A 20305-nucleotide genomic window follows, 5' to 3' on the forward strand; every position below is an offset into this window, starting at 1 on the left:
GTTTCGCGTTCCCTTCGATATAGGGAGGTCGTCCCACGGTCGGTTGGGGCGGGTGTGAGTGGCGTGGGACCGAACGAAAAAATCAAACTTTGACTGGAATGGAGATTTAAATTCAAATGACAATTTTGTGATTTGAACTAATGAAACCTGTCTAAACTACTACAAAGTATTCAAATCAAAATGTTTTAGAAAATATTGTTCTCTTTAAAGAAGATTTTGGTAAATTGTGCCTGTTTTAAAATTTTATAATTGATAAACATGAGAGCCTGAATGTTTCCGGGGTTACACTGAATCTTTTCTTATGTTTGTACTAATATTAAAAAATTATATTTCACGCGGAAATATGGAGTCCACAGGTTATACACAATTTTTCCAAAAATAGTTTCCCATACCGGGAATCGAACCCGGGCCTTCTGGGTGAAAGCCAGATATCCTAGCCACTAGACCATATGGGATATATATGTTAAAAATTTTTGCATGCCAATCTGGCAGCTAGAGATTTCCTCTAGCTGAGATGCTGAGATATGGAAATATATTTAAGTTACTTTTTGGCACCATTCTAGGATAGAATATATTTTGCCCTGGTTTTTGATAAATAAAAATCCGTTTGGAGGGTAGTTAATTAGCTAGATATCCTTCTTTTTTCTAAAGGTTGTCCAAAATATCTTTGCTGTCCAAATCAAATGCAGCTTATCTGAACCAAGTATAAATATTATTTCCAATTTGCATTCCAGCATAAAATAACAGGGTCCGAAGCTTGCGAACGCTACTAATACTAAATTATTTCATATTAATGTTGGCCCCTCTAAGATTTCACTGTGGAATAAGTGCCTCCTAATTCGGATACGGATAATATTTAAGATGACTCCGTGACACTCCAACTTTACATACCTAATCTTCATGAAACTAAAATAAACATTCCCAAATTCCAACTCTGACAGCCAAAGATGCCGATTTCTTTATTCCTAATCTTCAAGAAACTAAAATAAAACCTTCCCATACCGGGAATCGAACCCGGGCCTTCTGGGTGAAAGCCAGATATCCTAGCCACTAGACCATATGGGATATATGACGCCAAATTGATTGCAACTCTGACGACCAAAGATTCAGATTCCTTGATATGGATATATTGTTCCATTTTATGGATCAAGCATAAAATAGCAGAGTCAAAAGTCTTCGAACGCTTCTAATACCCTTTTAGTTCTTTCTAAGATTTCACTGTGGAATAACTGCTTCGTAATTCGGATATGGATAACAGTGATAATGTTTAAAATGATTCCCTCTTTACATACCTAATCTTCAAGAAACTAAAATAAACATTCTCAAATTCCAACTCTGGCTGAAAATGGAAAAATTGGATGGTCAGAAGTTTGCGAAGTCTTGTAATACTTACTTATTTTATACTAATGGTGGTTTCTGTAGGATTTCACTGTGGAGTAAATGATTTGCAATTCGGACAAGGATAACAATGATAATGTAATATCTAATATGATTCCCTGACACTCCAACGATTGATTATTTTTTGTATTCCTTATGCTCAAGAAGCTAAAAGAAACCTTCCCATACCGGGAATCGAACCCGGGCCTTCTGGGTGAAAGCCAGATATCCTAGCCACTAGACCATATGGGATATACATACATGATGCTAAATAGATTGCAACTCTGACAGCCAATGTTCCAGTTTCTCTGATATGGATATATTTTTAGATTTTATGAATCCAGGAGAAAATCGGAGGGTCAGAAGGTCTAAAGTGTTCGGACGATTGAAATAATTGCATCATAATTGGGATAGAGTCGTATTGAAGTAAGACTCGTTTTTCTTTTTTTAACTCTAAATCACTTTACCAAAAAAATTCAGACAAACTTTTGCTAAATCGTTGATAACCTAAATAATTGCAAAGCGTTATTGGTAAATTAGAAAGTTGTAATTATTTCATTTGTTTTTCATTTCCAAAGGCTTGATATTAAACGCCGAACATTTATCAAAATTCATGTGTGACAGTGAACGGTGGTCTTACGATATGTCAAAATAAAAGAGCATAAACATCATATAACAAAAACAAGAAGGTGAAAACATGTGTCCAATTTGTTTCGCTGGCGATGAAGCTGAATCAAATTGCGTTTTAATTTGTCAACAGATCGCAAATGACAATCAACAATCATTTTGTTTTTAATTTTTATAAGAGGTTCCGTTTTTTTGTCACCAGTTTTTGCGAAGAAATATTAGTGGTAAATAAACAAAAAGGTGGTATCTTAACAAAAATCGAAGTGTAACTTTTATTTTTTTCATTAAATGAAATTAAATTGAAAAAAATGTATGCCGAATCATAGATATATTTGGTAATAATGACATTCAGTCTTATTATACCAATCAACTTCTTCATTATATAAACATTTGTATCCGAAAAAATTGAATTAAACCCAGACATTATTGTTAATAGACGGCATAAGATAAATACCATTATAAATTGAATTATAAAGATAATCGAAGACAGATATTCTAGCCACTAGATCATATGGGATGTGATATGGAATACTGAGTTTCTATATTGTTCTGCTCCGACTATTGAATGATATGCCAGGCCACATGGAATATATTACCAGATATTTAATTGATACCTTTTAAAAAGGTACCAGATATTATTGTTACTAGATCATATAGAATTCACTACAATTGGAATCAGCATCTAACACATATATTTAAATTCAAAATCGATCATTTGAAATAAATTTAGATATTCTTGTCACTAGATCATATGGATTTTTGATATCAAATATAAGTCGTTTTTAAATGCTACGACCAGACCAAGCTACATTGTGTAAGTTATACAAGTTACATTGTGTAAGTTACACAAAGACACTTATCACTTTCCTGTCACCACCAGACACTTCAACTCCTTCATTCAAGTTTATGTGTAATTTACTCTTCATTTTCAAAATAATAAAATCTTCATAACGTCTACGCAATTCAAATGGAACTACTTGAAAGCGAAATCTACAATGTATATTCAAAACAACCAACTATCAGATACATATTATTATACATACTTGACTTAACTAAGTGACTGATGACTGACAGGCAAAACAAAAAAAGATACGCAAAAGCCTCTGCATGAATTGACGAAGTCAATGAACAAAATCAACTAAAATGACCTTATCAAAAGCGTTTTTAGATTAACACAATACCCAGCAAATAAAAATGAAAGCAAATTTGAAATAAAGCATTCGAAACTTATTTCCCCACAATTACAAAGAAATTTTAATAAAAAAAGCTAAACAAATATTTCCATACATACGTTACGCGGCTTACTCACGCGTTTAGCATAAACAGCTGGATAGTCTTATTACCGGCAAACTTGTTGTAAATGTAAACTTGTTAGTAATAGCAAAGGAACAAGGGCGGAGAGATACACGTTTTTTAATACCTTTGAGTTAATGTTTATTTATTTTTTTTATTATTATTACAATTATTCCGTTTTGATGTTTCTGCCTGTCAACATTGACAGTTTTGAAATGTTATTATGATATATGCGGTATGACAAATGCGTGTGGGCCGTTATACATATGCAATGAGTTGTAATATAAAATATAGGGCTGGCGGAATGAGGAAATGGAAAAAGTATTTTTAAAATTGTAGGTAATTAAAAGTAGATATGGAAGAAAAAAAATCTTCCCATACCGGGAATCGAACCCGGGCCTTCTGGGTGAAAGCCAGATATCCTAGCCACTAGACCATATGGGATATATTAATAAAAAATGGGTAAGCATATCTAGAAATTTGCAAAAACCCTGATTCCAAAAACATTTGACAAGGAATTTGTTCGTCTACGAATGAAAGCGAGACATCCTCGCCACTAGAACATATGGGATATATAAATTCAATAAATTATTCATAAACAGATGCCTCAGGATCATATTCTGACGAAACACCATTAGTAGCGCAGGGCTTTGGAATCTAACGAACCAGGAACACATACAAAAGCAGATTAACATCTGCGAAAAAAAGCGAGACATCCTTACCACTATAACATCTGGGATATATGTGAAATTAAATATAGTATTCATAAACAGATGCCTCAGGATCGTATGCAGAATATTTTGACACAAAACCATAAGTAACGCAGAGTAGTGGAACCCATGCGGAAGCAGATTAAATGTCGGAAATTAAGAACAAATGTACATAGCATAACCAGAATGGCTTTTGAATGGAATTCCCAATTACGGAATCGTCAATATCCATAAACTTAGACAAAATTACCCAACATTGGAAGATACAAGAACAGCTAACCGAGTAAGCTGGCGATGCTTTGTCGAAGCCCTATGCTCTCACGAGGAATAAAAGGACCATTTGTACAAGAAGATTCTAACTATGAACGGTTAATATTTCTTTAATAATCCCATGTTTAGTTTTCACCTTCCTTTTGACAACCAAATAATGCCCGAGTATTTTATATAAAACGCACTGTATTAAGAACAGGCCGATATAAAATTATTCCATATCTTCTAGTTTTCTGCGTATACGAATCTACATTTTCTGACGCTTTCATCACTCCGCTCATGTCAAATTTACTATGTCCACAGAGATGATTATTTGCCAAGGATTTCTGGTTCCAAAATCGGAACCGCAGTAATCTCATAATCATGATGGATTATGCCGATAGAATTTGAAACATAAAACCTACTGGATACCGCAAATACGACATGAGGCAGCAAACATATCACACAATATTATAACTTCTGTGCCATGCATGTTATTTTCTGTGATATATTACAGTATTGAAATTATCACGTAATTGACGGATAGTTGTATTAAAAACATTTTCCCATACCGGGAATCGAACCCGGGCCTTCTGGGTGAAAGCCAGATATCCTAGCCACTAGACCATATGGGATACATTTAACTTGGTAATAAAATATAAAAAAATCATGCCGTTTTGATTGAGGTATGGGTCGTTTCTACGAAACTTATAACATTGCGGCCCTACCAGCACCCAAAAATTTGTATTGCCGAATACATCTGCACTCAGTTTAATATTCGGATTTAATTATGCGAGACGGATAGTTTTTACATTAAGGCCCATCGAATAGTCATATATATCAAATTAAATAAAAAAATCTTCCCATACCGGGAATCGAACCCGGGCCTTCTGGGTGAAAGCCAGATATCCTAGCCACTAGACCATATGGGATATATAGATCGTATAGTGCATTCAAAAAGTCACGCCGAAAGTGCAATGACTATTATGCTTAATTTCACTAAATATGGTAGTATTATTAAAATCTGGATATCCTAACCACTAGATTATACGGGACGCCTATAAACATATAAGAGAAAATCTTATGTATAGATCAACTGAAAAATTAAGCTGGAAATAGAAACAAGTTATGAGTTTCGAAAGTTAGACGATTGGGCAATTCTTATTAGCTTTTATGAAGCTTTCAAGCTAAGGATACCTTTATTTTGACTAAATAATATTACAAATTATGTTCGATTGCTGTTAACATTCGTAGTTCTTAAAATATAATTTTCAATTGTCACCTTCCTTTAACAACCCACCCTAATATCCACAATACCCTGACGATTAAATAGCCACAATTCTGTTATTGCCATTGACTGAATGAAGGAAATACAGACAATTGAAAAGCTTTCTTTTATTATTTATTTCTTCGTCATGATGTTTTTTTTTCTGTTTCGTTTTCTTTCTGTAACATTGTAGAGCAAATTAAAGCCAGTGCTCTGCTGATTGGTTGCTGACTAAACTTGGTCGGTTGGTTGGTTTGATAGGTAGGTTGGTTGGCTGGTAGCTTGATTTAAGCCATGACGGTTATGGTGGCGGTTGATATGAAATTTGTTGCGTTAGCATCGGACAAACTTAGACAGCTAATGTGGCAGCTTAATGTGATGCCATGGCAACACGTGTATATGAGAATGCTTGCTCATGTCTTTCTATTAGACGTTACGATTTTTTTCTAACAAATTTTAATTAGATTTGCTTTGCTAGCTTGTGTTTCTTCGTACAGAAGTCTTGGCATTTCACACATGGAGTTTTTGTTGTTTCTTTTTTATTATTTACAATTATTGTTATTGTTTTTTTGTTATATGTGATTTTGTGGCTAATAGTATGTGTTATCCAGTGTTAGCTGAAGGCCTGCATTAACATACCATGCGGTCTAAGGGGATGTTGCACTTGACTGCTGCTAATGCTACTGTTGCTGTTACTTTTCCATCTGACACTGTTCACGGTTCACCAAAGGTTACCGAAACCCAAAGGGAGAAAAGCAACACATTTTTCTTGTTTATTGTATTGTTGTTGTTGGTTGTTTTTTTCTACCACCCATGGTGTTAGGTAAGCATTGGGTTATATAAAATTATATCGTGTAGACATTTCTTTCATGTCAATTATTATTAAATTATGTAGCTTCTTTTGTTTTTTGTTAATTAATTATGAATAACACACAATAGGCGCCCGAGCATAAACTGAAGAAGATTTTGATGGTGGTTATGGAAAGTCAATGTCATGCAATATTTGTTACAGATTATTGAAGTGTTAAGCAGGTGATTAACAAGCTAATGAACTCTGAACTTTAAAGATGAAAATATGATACAATGGGTAAATTTGAATTTTCTGTTCTTTATTCATCAAATGGGAATGGACTAATATTTTGGTGACAATAATTAGAGCACCCCACGCAATGAGTTATTGAGAATGTACGGAATTTAACAAGCTCAGTATTTCTATATCCTGAGTTTCAGCGTCAATTGCCCAGTTGGTGAAAGGACTTTTGATATGGCAAAGAAGTATTGGAAATCAACAACTAAAAATACTTCCCATACCGGGAATCGAACCCGGGCCTTCTGGGTGAAAGCCAGATATCCTAGCCACTAGACCATATGGGATACAAAGTGTTATCACTAAAGATAGATATATAGCCACTAGACCATATGGGATATCAGTTTAGCTCTTAAAACAAAGATGTTCAATTTGAAGTTTATTTATATTTCTGGGTGAAAGCCAGATATCCTAGCCACTAGACCATATGGGATACAAAGTATTATCACTAAAGATGGATATTTCAGATTTCTGGATGAAAGTCAGATATTCTAGCCACCATATGGGATATAAGTTTAGCTCTTAAAACAAAGATGTTGAATTTGAAGTTTATTTATATTTCTGGGTGAAAGCCAGATATCCTAGCCACTAGAACATATGGGATATAAGTTTACCACTAAAAGAAAGATGTTCAATTTTAGAGCCATTTATATTTATTGGTAATAGTCCTTGTCACTAGACCATATGGAGTATATATTACGAATACATTTTTCCATAGTGATTTCGGTCTTTGACTTTTTGTCCCACACACAATTTTCGATCATTCTTTTCTAAATTTAAATGGGGTTGAAAAAGATGGACGAAATTTAATTAAGAATCCTGCTAAAAAGTCTTCCCATACCGGGAATCGAACCCGGGCCTTCTGGGTGAAAGCCAGATATCCTAGCCACTAGACCATATGGGATACCAATTTATCACCAAAAGAAAGATTTTAGATCCTTTTACATTTATTGATAATAGGCCGATATCCTTGCCATATGGAATGTATATTAGTCACCTTACATTCAGTTTAAGATCCACTTATATACCTGAGTACATTAATTGTTACCATGCGCTCACCTGTGGTTATTTCTCCAATGACTTTCTGTTCTACACATACATTTCGATCATCATATCCTAAATTTAAAGGGATTTATTAGCTTTCTGTTTCCGTAGGCAATACAAAAGTTTTTACATTCTGCCCCACTCAAAAACTTCGATTATCTGTCACATGTAGAAGATTAGTTATCATGTCCTCAATTTAAACGAAATCGAACCCCAGTAAGATTTCGTCTTATAGTGATTTCGGTCTTCCGTAGTTATTTCTGTCGTCTGTCCCATACAGAGGTTTTGACTTTTTGTCCCACAGAAAAATTTCGATCATCGTGTTCAAAATTTGAACGGATTTAGAAAAAAACCTCAATTTCGGTTTCCATAGTGATTGTGGTCTTTTGTCCCATACAAAGGTATTGACTTTCTGTCCCACACAAAAACTTCGGTTATCTGCCCTGCGCGGAGGTTTGGAAATTCTGTCCGAATTTAAAACGGATTTGGAAATCGAACCTAAATAACATTTCCTCTTTCCACAGTGATTTCGGTTTTCTCTCCCACACAAAAACTTCGAAAATCCATTTAAATTTAGGTCAGGACTTCCAAACCTTTACAAGGTAGTTTTTTGCAGTCAGTTTTCATAGTGACTACGGTCTGCTGCCTCATTCAGAAGTTTTGACTATTTGTTCCACACAAAAATCTTGCTCGTCTGACCCATGCAGAAATAGGAAAATCCGTAATAGGGAATCCGATATTAGGTCTTTCGTTCACAGATAGAATTTGTAGTTAGTACGATATATTAGTATTTGCATGTAAAACTTACCACTTTTTAGCAGTTCCTGATAGTTGTTAAATTATTCAATCCGATCATCAGCCGCTTCTACATTTTAGAATATATTCGCTCCATTTTAGAACACATTCGCAACTCCCGTTTATGACTGAGGTATGTCTCTGTCCGGTATCTCCGCACTATCGACTCTGCTCTTGTGGTACAGCTGTAATCCCTATTCATAAGAACTGGATTGACTGGTGATCTCTATAGCCAACTCGAAATATATATGAAAATCATTATGGAACGGCTTGTAGATATTTACTGGATTCAATCGCGATCCATATAGCCCCACAAATATTCTTTATTTTCAAGCTGCAAATGTCAACACAAGTTCCAACAAGTATAGTTCTTCGCACTAAAGCTCCTCTTCTTACGCCAAGACTTATGGTATTGTGCATGTCTATTAAACACCCTCGAGCGCCTCGTAGCTCTATTCGAAAACCATAGCATTTCATTATTTCCTAGCTTTAGATCCATACGTTAAAATGAATTTCAAATAAAATTTCCACGATATTGTTTTCAGACTTTTCACCCCGCATTTCCAAAGCACTCTATCCCTAATTCACATTTCCCCAAAACTCACTTTAAATTAAAAAGAACACATTACAAAATTTTAGTAAAAACAATTCACGATTTTATTCGAGAAACGTTCTAAGCATTTAGAAACAATCGTTGATGCTTGGCAAAGAGCCGCTGCAGTATTTCCAGGTAGACCAGGCAGTCCAGCCTTGTTGAGACTTGATCTTGCGGGCACAGGTAACAGAGTTGGAGATGTTGTCGGTCAACAAAGCGTCGCAGGACAACTTGCATTCGTTGTAGGAGAAACGGCCGTTGGATGGTTGACACCAGTAGTAGTTGTTGATTTGGAAGATACCGTAATCGTTGGAACCGTTGTAGTTGGTGGGGCCAACAACGTTGGTACGGTACGACGATTCGTGTTCAGCAATGCAGGTCCATTGGGGCAATTCGGATTTGGGTACACCCAAGGCGTACATTTCACGGGCCAAAGAGCAGCGAGTGAAAGTCTTGCCCATGGCAGGGGCAGCCAAAGCCATAGCGGCAACCAAGACAATGAAGAATTTCATGGCGATTGTTAGCTTAGAACGATTAAATTCAAACTATGCCTATCCACAAAATGTTGGCAGATTATATAGCAAAAATTTTGCTAGTCACTTTAGGTAAATAATAGATTATTTTTTTAAAGTATTATTTGGTATCATTTGTTTTGGTTTTTCATATTGAAAACACATTCCAATCAGCCCATTTTGATTTTATCGGAAATGGGGCAAATAAAAAGTGGAACAACGCAAAAAAAATAATAATAAGAAACTTTGTTGAATATATAAACAAAGTTTAGTATCTTTTATACAAAATAATAATAACAAATAATAATAACAAATTGTCATATCTAATCAATAATTTTGGTTCTTCTTTTTTTCATTTCAGGTAAAGGCACACGTTTTGTGATATGCTTGATAGTAAGTTTAACTACTTGAAATTTGAAAATTGGCGTTATCGTATTCCAAAATTTGTAAACACAAGTTTATATAGTGAAGTTTATTAAAAACTATACTTTTTAAGCGGATTTGTTTTATAAGAAAGATTTAGTCTATAAGAATAAGAAATGTATCAATATATCTGCCAATAACAACTTAATTGAATCCAGAGATCACAAGGTCGAATACGTTATGACAGCACGTATACGTCCATAGGACCAATATGAGAAACAATAGAATATAAATTTTTAGCACATAGTTTAGTGATGTTAAAATTTGACCTATAATTTTTATTATATAAAAACATTGTAACTAAAATTGTGTTTGAGATTTTATATTGCAACACAAGATTCGCATGGCAGTCCATGTCCATGTTTTGTTGTACTATGTACCTTATTTCTAAAAATATCTATTTTTTATAAGAGTGCAATACTATATCTATTTAGACATGCCTGCCATTTGAAAACCAGGAAAAAGGGTTTAAATTTTAGAGAGAGAGCTCAATTCTTGGCCATATGATCGTATACGTGGTGACAGTACGTATACGCACCATGTGCTATAGATTGAAACTAAAGGGAATGGGGTATTTTCTATCAGTAGTAGCTACAATTATCATATCAAGCTACCACAAATACCAAATACCACTTTCAGTAATTTGCAGATTGTAGCCACGAATTTCTATCGAAGTTTCTGCAAATCAGGCTATCTGAAGATACCAGTTCTTACAGAAATACATGGAGGTATGAAATTTGACCATAATCAAATTGTAAATAACCAACCGATCTACCACAAATACCAAATACCACTTTCAGTAATTTGCAGATCTTAGCCAAAACTTACTATCGAAGTTTCTGCAAATCAGGCTATCTGAAGATACCAGTTCTAACAGAAATACATGGAGGTATGAAATTTGACCATAGCCCAATTTTAAATAACCATCCGAACTTTGCTATGACAATTACCACATTCGGTAATTTGCAGATCTTAGCCAAAGCTTTCTACCAAAGTCTCTCACAAAAAAACATATAGGTATGAAATTTGAACACATCTCCATTGTAAATATACCACCCGAAGTTTGTCCATATTTAATTTCCACCTTTTAAGATTATTATTCACCATTGAGGCGCACACGTAATGGCAAAAACTATACGTACTATCGACAAAATTTGTATTCTCCTTGTCAAATATAAAACTTCATAGGATCTTTAGCTGTCCTGACATGAAAATAATTTTATATTCTCTTTATAACTTATTTTTCGTAATGTTAGTATCAGGCACCTGGAACAAAAATAGTAAATACTTTTGTCTTCTTATTTGATTTCAACAAGGAAGAAATAAAATAAAGTATGTGATAAAATCGTCGAACTAAAAATTGAAAACCTCTTGACTCTGTGATAACTACTTTATTGATATTGGCAATGGCTAAATCGTGCAAACTATTACACACACCCTCAAATATGATTGTGTTGACAAAGGGAAAATGATAAAACTATTGTGGATTTGTCACAACAAGCTGACAATCTAATCTTCATTACTCTTCAAAATCAAAAGAAAATCGCCTATATAAAGCCACAATTTTCGTCAAAATAGTTACAGTTTGAATTTAATCGTTCTAAGCTAACAATCGCCATGAAATTCTTCATTGTCTTGGTTGCCGCTTTGGCTTTGGCTGCCCCAGCCATGGGTAAGACTTTCACTCGCTGCTCTTTGGCCCGTGAAATGTATGCCTTGGGTGTACCCAAATCCGAATTGCCCCAATGGACCTGCATTGCTGAACACGAATCGTCATACCGCACCAACGTTGTTGGCCCCACCAACTATAACGGTTCCAACGATTATGGTATCTTCCAAATCAACAACTACTACTGGTGTCAACCATCCAACGGCCGTTTCTCCTACAACGAATGCAAGTTGTCCTGCGACGCTTTGTTGACCGACAACATCTCCAACTCGGTTACCTGTGCCCGCAAGATCAAGTCTCAACAAGGCTGGACTGCCTGGTCTACCTGGAAATACTGCAGCGGCTCTTTGCCAAGCATCAACGATTGTTTCTAAATGCTTAGAACGTTTCTCGAATAAAATCGTGAAATTTCTATACTAAAAATATGAGTTGTTTTTGAATTATGCTATAAAGTGCAAGGGAGGGAATAAGTAAACTGTTGTTAAAATAGGAAAACATATGATCTTCACAGGGTTTCGAAGTGGAGGTTTGTGTCTCATTCCGAATTCGGTAATTATATTGTGTTTATATTTCAGACACATAAAACAATGGCATATTACGTTAGGCTCCGACTTATATAGAAAATATATACCACGAAAACAAAGGCCTGGATCCTGCGGTTAGCAAACAATTAAATATTAAGCAACTTATAGACCAATTAATCACTGAAAATGTTGTGTGAAGAGTGTTGTACGATAAAGAAAAGGGGCGAAATCGTCCAGACATGAATGGAAACATTTGAATGTAAAAATGTATTTTTTTAGTACTTTGACCTCTATTGAAATTTGAACCAATAGCAAGATGACCAAGTTTGAACTGCAAAATCATTTGTTTCAAATATTGGGTTATTTAGGCGTAAACGTTCTGACAACAAGAAAATAGAAAGCAAATTCAGTACAATAGAAAGAAAATGTAATACAGTGGTGCAAAATTCAATGTTGAAACTTGCACTATTAAGATAAGAAATATGCCAATTTAGTTACTTTAGGAGCCCGTTTATTTTTAAAAAGAACCACTGTGAAATCCGACTTCTAATTTTCAATTGGAGTTGGCGCTCATATTGATTTATTACTTTTGACAATATATGTATACAAACCAATAAAATATTGTCAAAAGGTGAATGATGATGAATTAAATCTTCCAATATAATCAACCATTCGCTGAACAGTCCTACTGTACACAGTAAAATTTCAATAGAGTTTTAAATCGATGAAATATGGTCAAGAATTTTCCGTTCCTCTAAAGGCGGATGATCATGCAAGGTATTTAATTTAGACTATGAACTTCGGCGGGGTAATATATCTCTTCTACAATAATTGAAATCGAGACGTAAGACCTTACTTCTGGTTGGAATCTTAAAGAATCATTGTACTATATAGATAAATTCTTTACAAATATAAACGACTTCCACGCTTCAAGAACATCATATTTCCATCCAATTGATTCCCCATGATACCCCCATATTATAACTCAAAACAACTCATATAAGTTAGTATGAAAATGTTCAGATTTTATTCCAGAATCCGTCTAAGCATTTAGAAACAATCGTTGATGCTTGGCAAAGAGCCGCTGCAGTATTTCCAGGTAGACCAGGCAGTCCAGCCTTGTTGAGATTTGATCTTGCGGGCACAGGTAACAGAGTTGGAGATGTTGTCGGTCAACAAAGCGTCACAGGACAACTTGCATTCATTGTAGGAGAAACGGCCGTTGGATGGTTGGCACCAGTAGTAGTTGTTGATTTGGAAGATACCGTAATCGTTGGAACCGTTGGAGTTGGTGGGGCCAACAACGTTGGTGCGGTACGACGATTCGTGTTCAGCAATGCAGGTCCATTGGGGCAATTCAGATTTGGGTACACCCAATGAGTACATTTCACGGGCCAAAGAGCAGCGTGTGAAAGTCTTACCCATGGCTGGGGCAGCCAAAGCCAAAGCGGCAACCAAGACAATGAAGAATTTCATGGCGATTGTTAGCTTAGAACGATTAAATTCAAACTGTGTCTTTTTTTGGCGAACATTTTCTTCTTATATAGGCGATTTTCTTTTTAATTTGGAGGAGTAATGTGGAAGATTAGATTTCGAATTTGTTTTTTGTGTTTTGGCAAATTCATACCAGTCTTACCATTTTTTTTTTTTTTTTTTTTGCCTTAGTCGAACTACTCATATCGTATTGGGAAGGGTGTGTTGCGGTACTTCACTTTGTGGGCAAAGCTAATATATATACAGCTTTTCAAGAGGTCTTCAATTTTGAATTAAAGATTTTAACACTTCACTATAAAGAGTTTTAGACAATGTTAGAGATAAAACCAAATATAAAATAATTCTTTTTGAGTTTTTGGATTTAAGGGCGATGATCATTGTTTGATTTTTAGTTAGATTGCAGTTGCAGGTTTAGGAAAATCTATTTATTCCTTATTGGAAAAATACATTTTCCTCTAAAATATTGTGGTTACGGTGAATGTTGTATGAAGTCATTGAAGAAACATCGTCAGGGTAGTCCTAACGAATACGCAATGGTGGTCTAGAAGTTTATAGTAATAGACTGTCAAACTATATTAAATTTATCTTAGGACTACGGTGCGTAAATTTAACATCAGAACATATACACCATAATGTTCTATTTGTAAAACACTCGAAATTTCTGTAGAGAATAAGATTTCTGCAGAGAAAGTGGCTATTGAAAGTAGTAAAAACCACATATTTGACATTATTTGCCTAATGTTAAATTCCATAGGCTTAAATTCCATAGGCTTTTATTAGGGCGTATTAGGCAAATAATGTCGTAGCAAAGTTTCGGGTACTCTATTAATTATTTACATGTAGATAATATATCCTACCATCCTAACATTAGGCAAATAATGTCAAATATATTTTTTATTACTTTCAATAACCACTTTATCTGCAGAAATCTCATTCTCTACAGAAATCTCGAAATTCGTAAAAAGGCCGCCTATATAGGGTTGGAAAATTCTTGACCATATGTTATTGTTTTAAAACTCTATTGAAATTGAACTGAGAAACTAGGACTGTTGATTTAATTAATTTCTTACATTGGTTTGCAATACAGAATTGAATTTTTAGACCATATGAGCGTATACGTTCTGACAACAAGTATGCGTACCATTGTCAGAATGCACCATAACGCCCCTATGCTGCATATCGAGTTTCTCGAATATGAAAAGTTTTCCCACATTTTGTGTGCTCCATTCCGAATACCCAAAAAAACTATTGGGAATATAATTCGAGCACATGTAGCCTTGTGGATCGAAAAAGAAATGAGATTTTACGTGCTTTTCTGAGCACATACATTATGGCGTATATGCTCTAATGTCACGTTTACGCACAGTAGTCCCAAGATAAATTTAATATAGTTTGACAGTCTATTACTATAAACTTCTAGACCACCATTGCGTATTCGTTAGGACTACCCTAACGATGTTTCTCCAATGACTTCATACAATATCCAGCTTGTCCACAATATTTTAGAGGATTATGTACTATTCCAAGAAGGCAAAAATTACTTAAATTTTCCTAAACCTGCAACTTTAATCTAATTAAAAATCAAACAATTATCATCGCCCTTAAATCCAAAAACTCAAAAAGATTTATTTTATATTTTTGTTTATCACTAACATTGTCTAAAACTCTTTATATTGAAGTGATAAAATCTATAATACAAAATTGAACACCTCTTGAAAAACTTTATAGATATTTGCTTTGCCCACAACGTGTAGTACCACAACACACCCTTCCCAATACGATATTAGTACTTCTACTAAGGCTAAAGAATGATAAGACTGTTATGAATTGGCCAAACACACAAAAAACAAACTCGAAATCTTATCTTCCACATTACTCCTCAAAGTGAAAAAAGAAAATCGCCTATATAAGACGAAATTTTCGCCAAAACCAGACACAGTTTGAATTTAATCGTTCTAAGCTAACAATCGCCATGAAATTCTTCATTGTCTTGGTTGCCGCTTTGGCTTTGGCTGCCCCAGCCATGGGTAAGACTTTCACTCGCTGCTCTTTGGCCCGTGAAATGTACTCATTGGGTGTACCCAAATCTGAATTGCCTCAATGGACCTGCATTGCTGAACACGAATCCTCTTACCGCACCAACGTTGTTGGCCCAACCAACTCCAACGGTTCCAACGATTACGGTATCTTCCAAATCAACAACTACTACTGGTGTCAACCATCCAACGGTCGTTTCTCCTACAACGAATGCAAATTGTCCTGTGACGCTTTGTTGACCGACAACATCTCCAACTCTGTTACCTGTGCCCGCAAGATCAAGTCTCAACAAGGCTGGACTGCCTGGTCTACCTGGAAATACTGCAGCGGCTCTTTGCCAAGCATCAACGATTGTTTCTAAATGCTTAGACGGTTTCTGGAATAAAATCTGAACATTTTCATACTATCTTATATGAGTTGTTTTGAGTTAAAATATGGGGTTTCATGGGGAATCAATTGGATGGAAATATGATGTTCTTGAAGCGTGGAAGTTGAGGTACACGCCTCTGTCTTTTTCTATTTGTAAAGAATTTATGTATAAAGTGCAATGATCCTTTAGGATTCCAACCAGAAGTAAGATCATATGTCTCGATTTTAATCATTGTAGAAGAGATATATTACCCCGCCGAAGTTCATAGTCTAAATTAAATACCTTGCATGATCATCCGCCTTTAGTGGAACGGAAAACCCTTGACAATATTGTATCGATTTAAAACTCTATTGAAATTTTACTGAGTACAATAGGACTGCTTAGCGATTGATTGACTATTTTGGAAGATTTAATTCATCATATAGGTTGTATGTTGGAAGATTTAATTCCTACATTGGCTTGCTATTCAGAATTCAATTTTTTTTATCATATGGACGTATACGTTCTGACAACAATTATGCGCACCATTGTTCTAATACACTATAACGAAAGTTCAATGATTTCATGTATTTATTTTCTAACCTACAAGGTATAAACTTAGATTTCTAAACAAAACTTATTGATATACAGGTGAGACTATATAGTGAACCAAATTTTGTAAGACCTGTTTAATGTATCCAGAGATATTTTTACACCTTATACGCCCAGGAATTTAGTTTTGAACCGTTTTCTTGTGGCTTTCACAGTTTAGATTCACTGTATCGAAGTAACACGACAATAAAATCCAACCTAAATATAGTTGCTCGATCACTTTTGTCCGTCTATATAGGATCTTATTGAGTACCACTACAAATTTTCACTGACAAACACCACTCAACGATACTAGTTAACCAGTGAGCGGAGCAGTATAGTCGGACGGGGCCGACCATATAATACCCTACACAACTTCCACGAAAATCTAACTTTCTGTGGTTCTATATTCTGAGCATGGGTATTTCGATATATTTACACACTCTTGACCGATTAGAGTTCAACCAATATTACTAATATTCAGAACTAATATTCTTGCGATGTTAGGCTTTCAATTGTGACCTATAGATCGACTCGAAATTATACAAAAAATTAAGTTCTCGGTCTAGTTCATCCCAAAATTATTATCTGATCATCAGCGAAAATTATAGGCGTTGTCCTTGAACATACATGGATCCTCATGGAAAATTTCAAAGCGATAAGAGCTATATTTCAGTCCTCTAGTGTGATAATGGGTTACTACATAATATCTGAATACGTAAGAACCTGTAAATATTTATGTGTAACTCCCACATCCAAGTACATACGACAATATAATTGGTACCAATTTAAAGGTCAACAACTCCTCTTGAATATACTATCAACTTCTCGGGTCTATGTCCTTCGGGAGTTAATATATACGCCATAGAATACAAATTTTGTAATTTTTCACACAAAAGTCAGGGTCCATTTGATCCGCTAAATATTGGCCGATCTTTATCAAAACAAGCATGCTTATTCTTTGGCCCGATCCCCTACTCCATGTAAAATTTCACAAAGTTCGCGCCATAATTGCGGCCTCTGGAGCGACCAGAAAAACCGACAAAAATTTAGTATTTGGTCCATTTCATCCTCTAAATATTAACCGATCTTTACCAAAAACAATAGGGGTCTTCATTAGCCAGAAACCATCCATCATGCAAAATTTCGTGAAGATTGGTCCATAACTGTGGCCTGTATCGTGTTTACAAATTATAATGGAGAGACGGACACACATGTCTAGATCGATTCAGCTAGTCGAGATATGACGACCGGTATACTTAAAGGTGGGTCTAGGACCAATATTTCGCGGCGTTACAAACTCTTGGGGCTGCACAAAGCTATAATACCCTGACAACATAGTTGTGTAGGGTATAATGATCATATTGTTTTATTTTTTTGCATTTTTATAACAATTGACTCTACTAAGAGATAAACACGCTCAATACCTGAATATACTAATGAATAATACATATAAAACACCTAGACGTATTCGTTTTTACAACACGAATACGTACAGGTGTCCCACTGAATATATTTTAATATTCTCAACAAAAAACCTGCAAACACCGGAGCGAATTCGTGTTGATAATACGTATACGCGCAAATACCCCAAAGCAGAAAACCAATTATGAAATGTACTTCATATGTAAAGATCTTTCGTACTTCTTATTATGTAAAGGAACCAATATTGACTTTAGCGTAAATTCTTTGATATTTCGCCATCAATTAAATAGGCTATTTATCGAACACCTAAGCGTATACATTCTGGTATCGTGTATACGTACAGATGCTGCAATATTTAAAATAAAATAATTCGATGTCCTCAATAGGTCTTTATATTTTGGCCGTTGCTTATATGTGGAAGTCCAAATGGTTTTAACTATGAGTCATAGCCTTAAAACTAATTCTAGTGATTTTTATATCCGTAATTTTACACCCACCCCCAAAAATTTCCCTAAACAATAAAATAATAAAAATTTTACCTTTCTTTTCAAATCAATTTTTAAATATTTATTTCATCGTCCCAATTACCGTACAATTTAGAAACAATCATTGATGCTTGGCAAAGAGCCGCTGCAGTATTTCCAGGTAGACCAGGCAGTCCAGCCTTGTTGAGACTTGATCTTGCGGGCACAGGTAACGGAATCCTTAATGTTATCGGTCAACAAAGCGTCACAGGACAATTTGCATTCGTTGTAGGAGAAACGGCCGTTGGATGGTTGACACCAGTAGTAGTTGTTGATTTGGAAGATACCATAATCGTTGGAGCCATTGGAGTTGGTGGGGCCAACAACATTGGTGCGGTACGAGGATTCGTGTTCAGCAATGCAAGTCCATTGAGGCAATTCAGATTTGGGTACACCCAAAGAGTACATTTCACGAGCCAAAGAGCAGCGAGTGAAAGTCTTGCCCATGGCAGGGGCAGCCAAAGCCAAAGCGGCAACCAAGACAATGAAGAATTTCATGGCGATTGTTAGCTTAGAACGATTAAATTCAAACTATATGTTTCCTTGGAGTTCGAGAGGTTTATATAGCAGAAAAATGGTAGAAGATAATGCTTTTATTATCTATTTGTTCCTTTGTTGCACAAAATATGGTAATATCAGTAAAGTCTTATCAAACATTTGCACTTGGCTATCATATCTTGTTGTACATTGAACACTTTATGTTTGAAGTCCATATCAATTTTTTATAGTGATTCCCCATCTTTTGAAACTGCCATTACCTAGACATTTCTAAAACCAAAAATGAATGTAAAATAATATTTGCACTTAATACAAGAATAACCACAAAACTGCAGGTAGCGTATACATATTAACAACACGTATACGTCACCCTTGATAGTAGCATAGTCTACAGTCAGAATCAGAGGACAGAAAATAAATAATTGCCGATTTATATCATATATTATCATTGATTCTCATTCAATATTAATTTGAAAAGGTCTACAATAAGGCATAATTTGGGAATTCATCGCACCCAAAATGCAGATACCACAATAATAAAAAAATTATGTTCAACAATTGAACTTTAAAACTGCAATAGATAATTCAATGTGATACTTGAAATAAATATTAGATATTGTGCTACAAATCATATCTTATCACATTGACTTTGTAGAAAACACTGCAAATTTTGGTATATAAACCCCTTGAATTTTGGAGTTCAGACATAGTTTGAATTTAACCATTCGAAGCTAACGAAATAAACAACAATCGCCATGAAATTCTTCATTGTCTTGGTTGCCGCTTTGGCTTTGGCTGCCCCAGCCATGGGTAAGACTTTCACCCGCTGCTCTTTGGCCCGTGAAATGTACTCTTTGGGTGTACCCAAATCCGAATTGCCCCAATGGACCTGCATTGCTGAACACGAGTCGTCGTACCGTACCAATGTTGTTGGTCCCACCAACTCCAACGGTTCCAACGATTACGGTATCTTCCAAATCAACAACTACTACTGGTGTCAACCATCCAACGGCCGTTTCTCCTACAACGAATGCAAGTTGTCCTGTGACGCTTTGTTGACCGATAACATTAAGGATTCCGTCACCTGTGCCCGCAAGATCAAATCTCAACAAGGCTGGACTGCCTGGTCTACCTGGAAATACTGCAGCGGTTCTTTGCCAAGCATCAACGATTGTTTCTAAATTGTTGGCGATTTGACTACGATGACTTAATAAA

At 35.3% G+C, this 20305-nt stretch overlaps 6 protein-coding genes and 8 non-coding genes across 14 annotated transcripts; 3 read left to right on the top strand and 11 right to left on the bottom strand.

Annotated features, from left to right (window-relative positions):
* Positions 1-383: 383 nt before the first annotated feature.
* Positions 384-455, bottom strand: Trnae-uuc (transfer RNA glutamic acid (anticodon UUC)). The gene has a single exon. It is a non-coding gene; the product is annotated as a tRNA-Glu (tRNA).
* A 538-nt stretch (positions 456-993) lies between these two features.
* On the bottom strand, positions 994-1065 carry Trnae-uuc (transfer RNA glutamic acid (anticodon UUC)). The gene has a single exon. It is a non-coding gene; the product is annotated as a tRNA-Glu (tRNA).
* Positions 1066-1557: 492 nt separating this feature from the next.
* Positions 1558-1629, bottom strand: Trnae-uuc (transfer RNA glutamic acid (anticodon UUC)). Its single transcript has one exon. It is a non-coding gene; the product is annotated as a tRNA-Glu (tRNA).
* Positions 1630-3669: 2040 nt separating this feature from the next.
* On the bottom strand, positions 3670-3741 carry Trnae-uuc (transfer RNA glutamic acid (anticodon UUC)). The gene has a single exon. It is a non-coding gene; the product is annotated as a tRNA-Glu (tRNA).
* A 1078-nt stretch (positions 3742-4819) lies between these two features.
* Trnae-uuc (transfer RNA glutamic acid (anticodon UUC)) lies at positions 4820-4891 on the bottom strand. Its single transcript has one exon. It is a non-coding gene; the product is annotated as a tRNA-Glu (tRNA).
* Positions 4892-5116: 225 nt separating this feature from the next.
* Trnae-uuc (transfer RNA glutamic acid (anticodon UUC)) lies at positions 5117-5188 on the bottom strand. The gene has a single exon. It is a non-coding gene; the product is annotated as a tRNA-Glu (tRNA).
* Positions 5189-6825: 1637 nt separating this feature from the next.
* Positions 6826-6897, bottom strand: Trnae-uuc (transfer RNA glutamic acid (anticodon UUC)). The gene has a single exon. It is a non-coding gene; the product is annotated as a tRNA-Glu (tRNA).
* A 545-nt stretch (positions 6898-7442) lies between these two features.
* On the bottom strand, positions 7443-7514 carry Trnae-uuc (transfer RNA glutamic acid (anticodon UUC)). Its single transcript has one exon. It is a non-coding gene; the product is annotated as a tRNA-Glu (tRNA).
* A 1578-nt stretch (positions 7515-9092) lies between these two features.
* Positions 9093-9591, bottom strand: LOC133328563 (lysozyme 1-like). The gene has a single exon (XM_061537121.1). It carries the CDS (start codon positions 9554-9556, stop codon positions 9131-9133), a length of 426 nt encoding a protein of 141 aa, XP_061393105.1. The 5' UTR covers positions 9557-9591; the 3' UTR covers positions 9093-9130.
* A 1978-nt stretch (positions 9592-11569) lies between these two features.
* LOC133328594 (lysozyme 1-like) lies at positions 11570-12071 on the top strand. Its single transcript, XM_061537150.1, has one exon. The coding sequence runs from the start codon at positions 11597-11599 to the stop codon at positions 12020-12022; it is 426 nt and encodes a 141-aa protein (XP_061393134.1). The 5' UTR covers positions 11570-11596; the 3' UTR covers positions 12023-12071.
* Positions 12072-13190: 1119 nt separating this feature from the next.
* On the bottom strand, positions 13191-13655 carry LOC133328557 (lysozyme 1). The gene has a single exon (XM_061537114.1). It carries the CDS (start codon positions 13646-13648, stop codon positions 13223-13225), a length of 426 nt encoding a protein of 141 aa, XP_061393098.1. The 5' UTR covers positions 13649-13655; the 3' UTR covers positions 13191-13222.
* A 1950-nt stretch (positions 13656-15605) lies between these two features.
* Positions 15606-16065, top strand: LOC133328558 (lysozyme 1). The gene has a single exon (XM_061537115.1). The coding sequence runs from the start codon at positions 15639-15641 to the stop codon at positions 16062-16064; it is 426 nt and encodes a 141-aa protein (XP_061393099.1). The 5' UTR covers positions 15606-15638; the 3' UTR covers position 16065.
* Positions 16066-18657: 2592 nt separating this feature from the next.
* LOC133328560 (lysozyme 1-like) lies at positions 18658-19121 on the bottom strand. Its single transcript, XM_061537117.1, has one exon. The coding sequence runs from the start codon at positions 19088-19090 to the stop codon at positions 18665-18667; it is 426 nt and encodes a 141-aa protein (XP_061393101.1). The 5' UTR covers positions 19091-19121; the 3' UTR covers positions 18658-18664.
* Positions 19122-19826: 705 nt separating this feature from the next.
* Positions 19827-20284, top strand: LOC133328559 (lysozyme 1-like). Its single transcript, XM_061537116.1, has one exon. It carries the CDS (start codon positions 19846-19848, stop codon positions 20269-20271), a length of 426 nt encoding a protein of 141 aa, XP_061393100.1. The 5' UTR covers positions 19827-19845; the 3' UTR covers positions 20272-20284.
* Positions 20285-20305: the final 21 nt, after the last annotated feature.

The sequence above is a fragment of the Musca vetustissima genome, unplaced genomic scaffold (genome assembly GCF_032173495.1).
Source record: "Musca vetustissima isolate MV318-11 ecotype Yass unplaced genomic scaffold, APGP_CSIRO_Mvet_v1 utg2116, whole genome shotgun sequence".
NCBI classification, from domain to species: Eukaryota; Metazoa; Arthropoda; class Insecta; order Diptera; family Muscidae; genus Musca; species Musca vetustissima.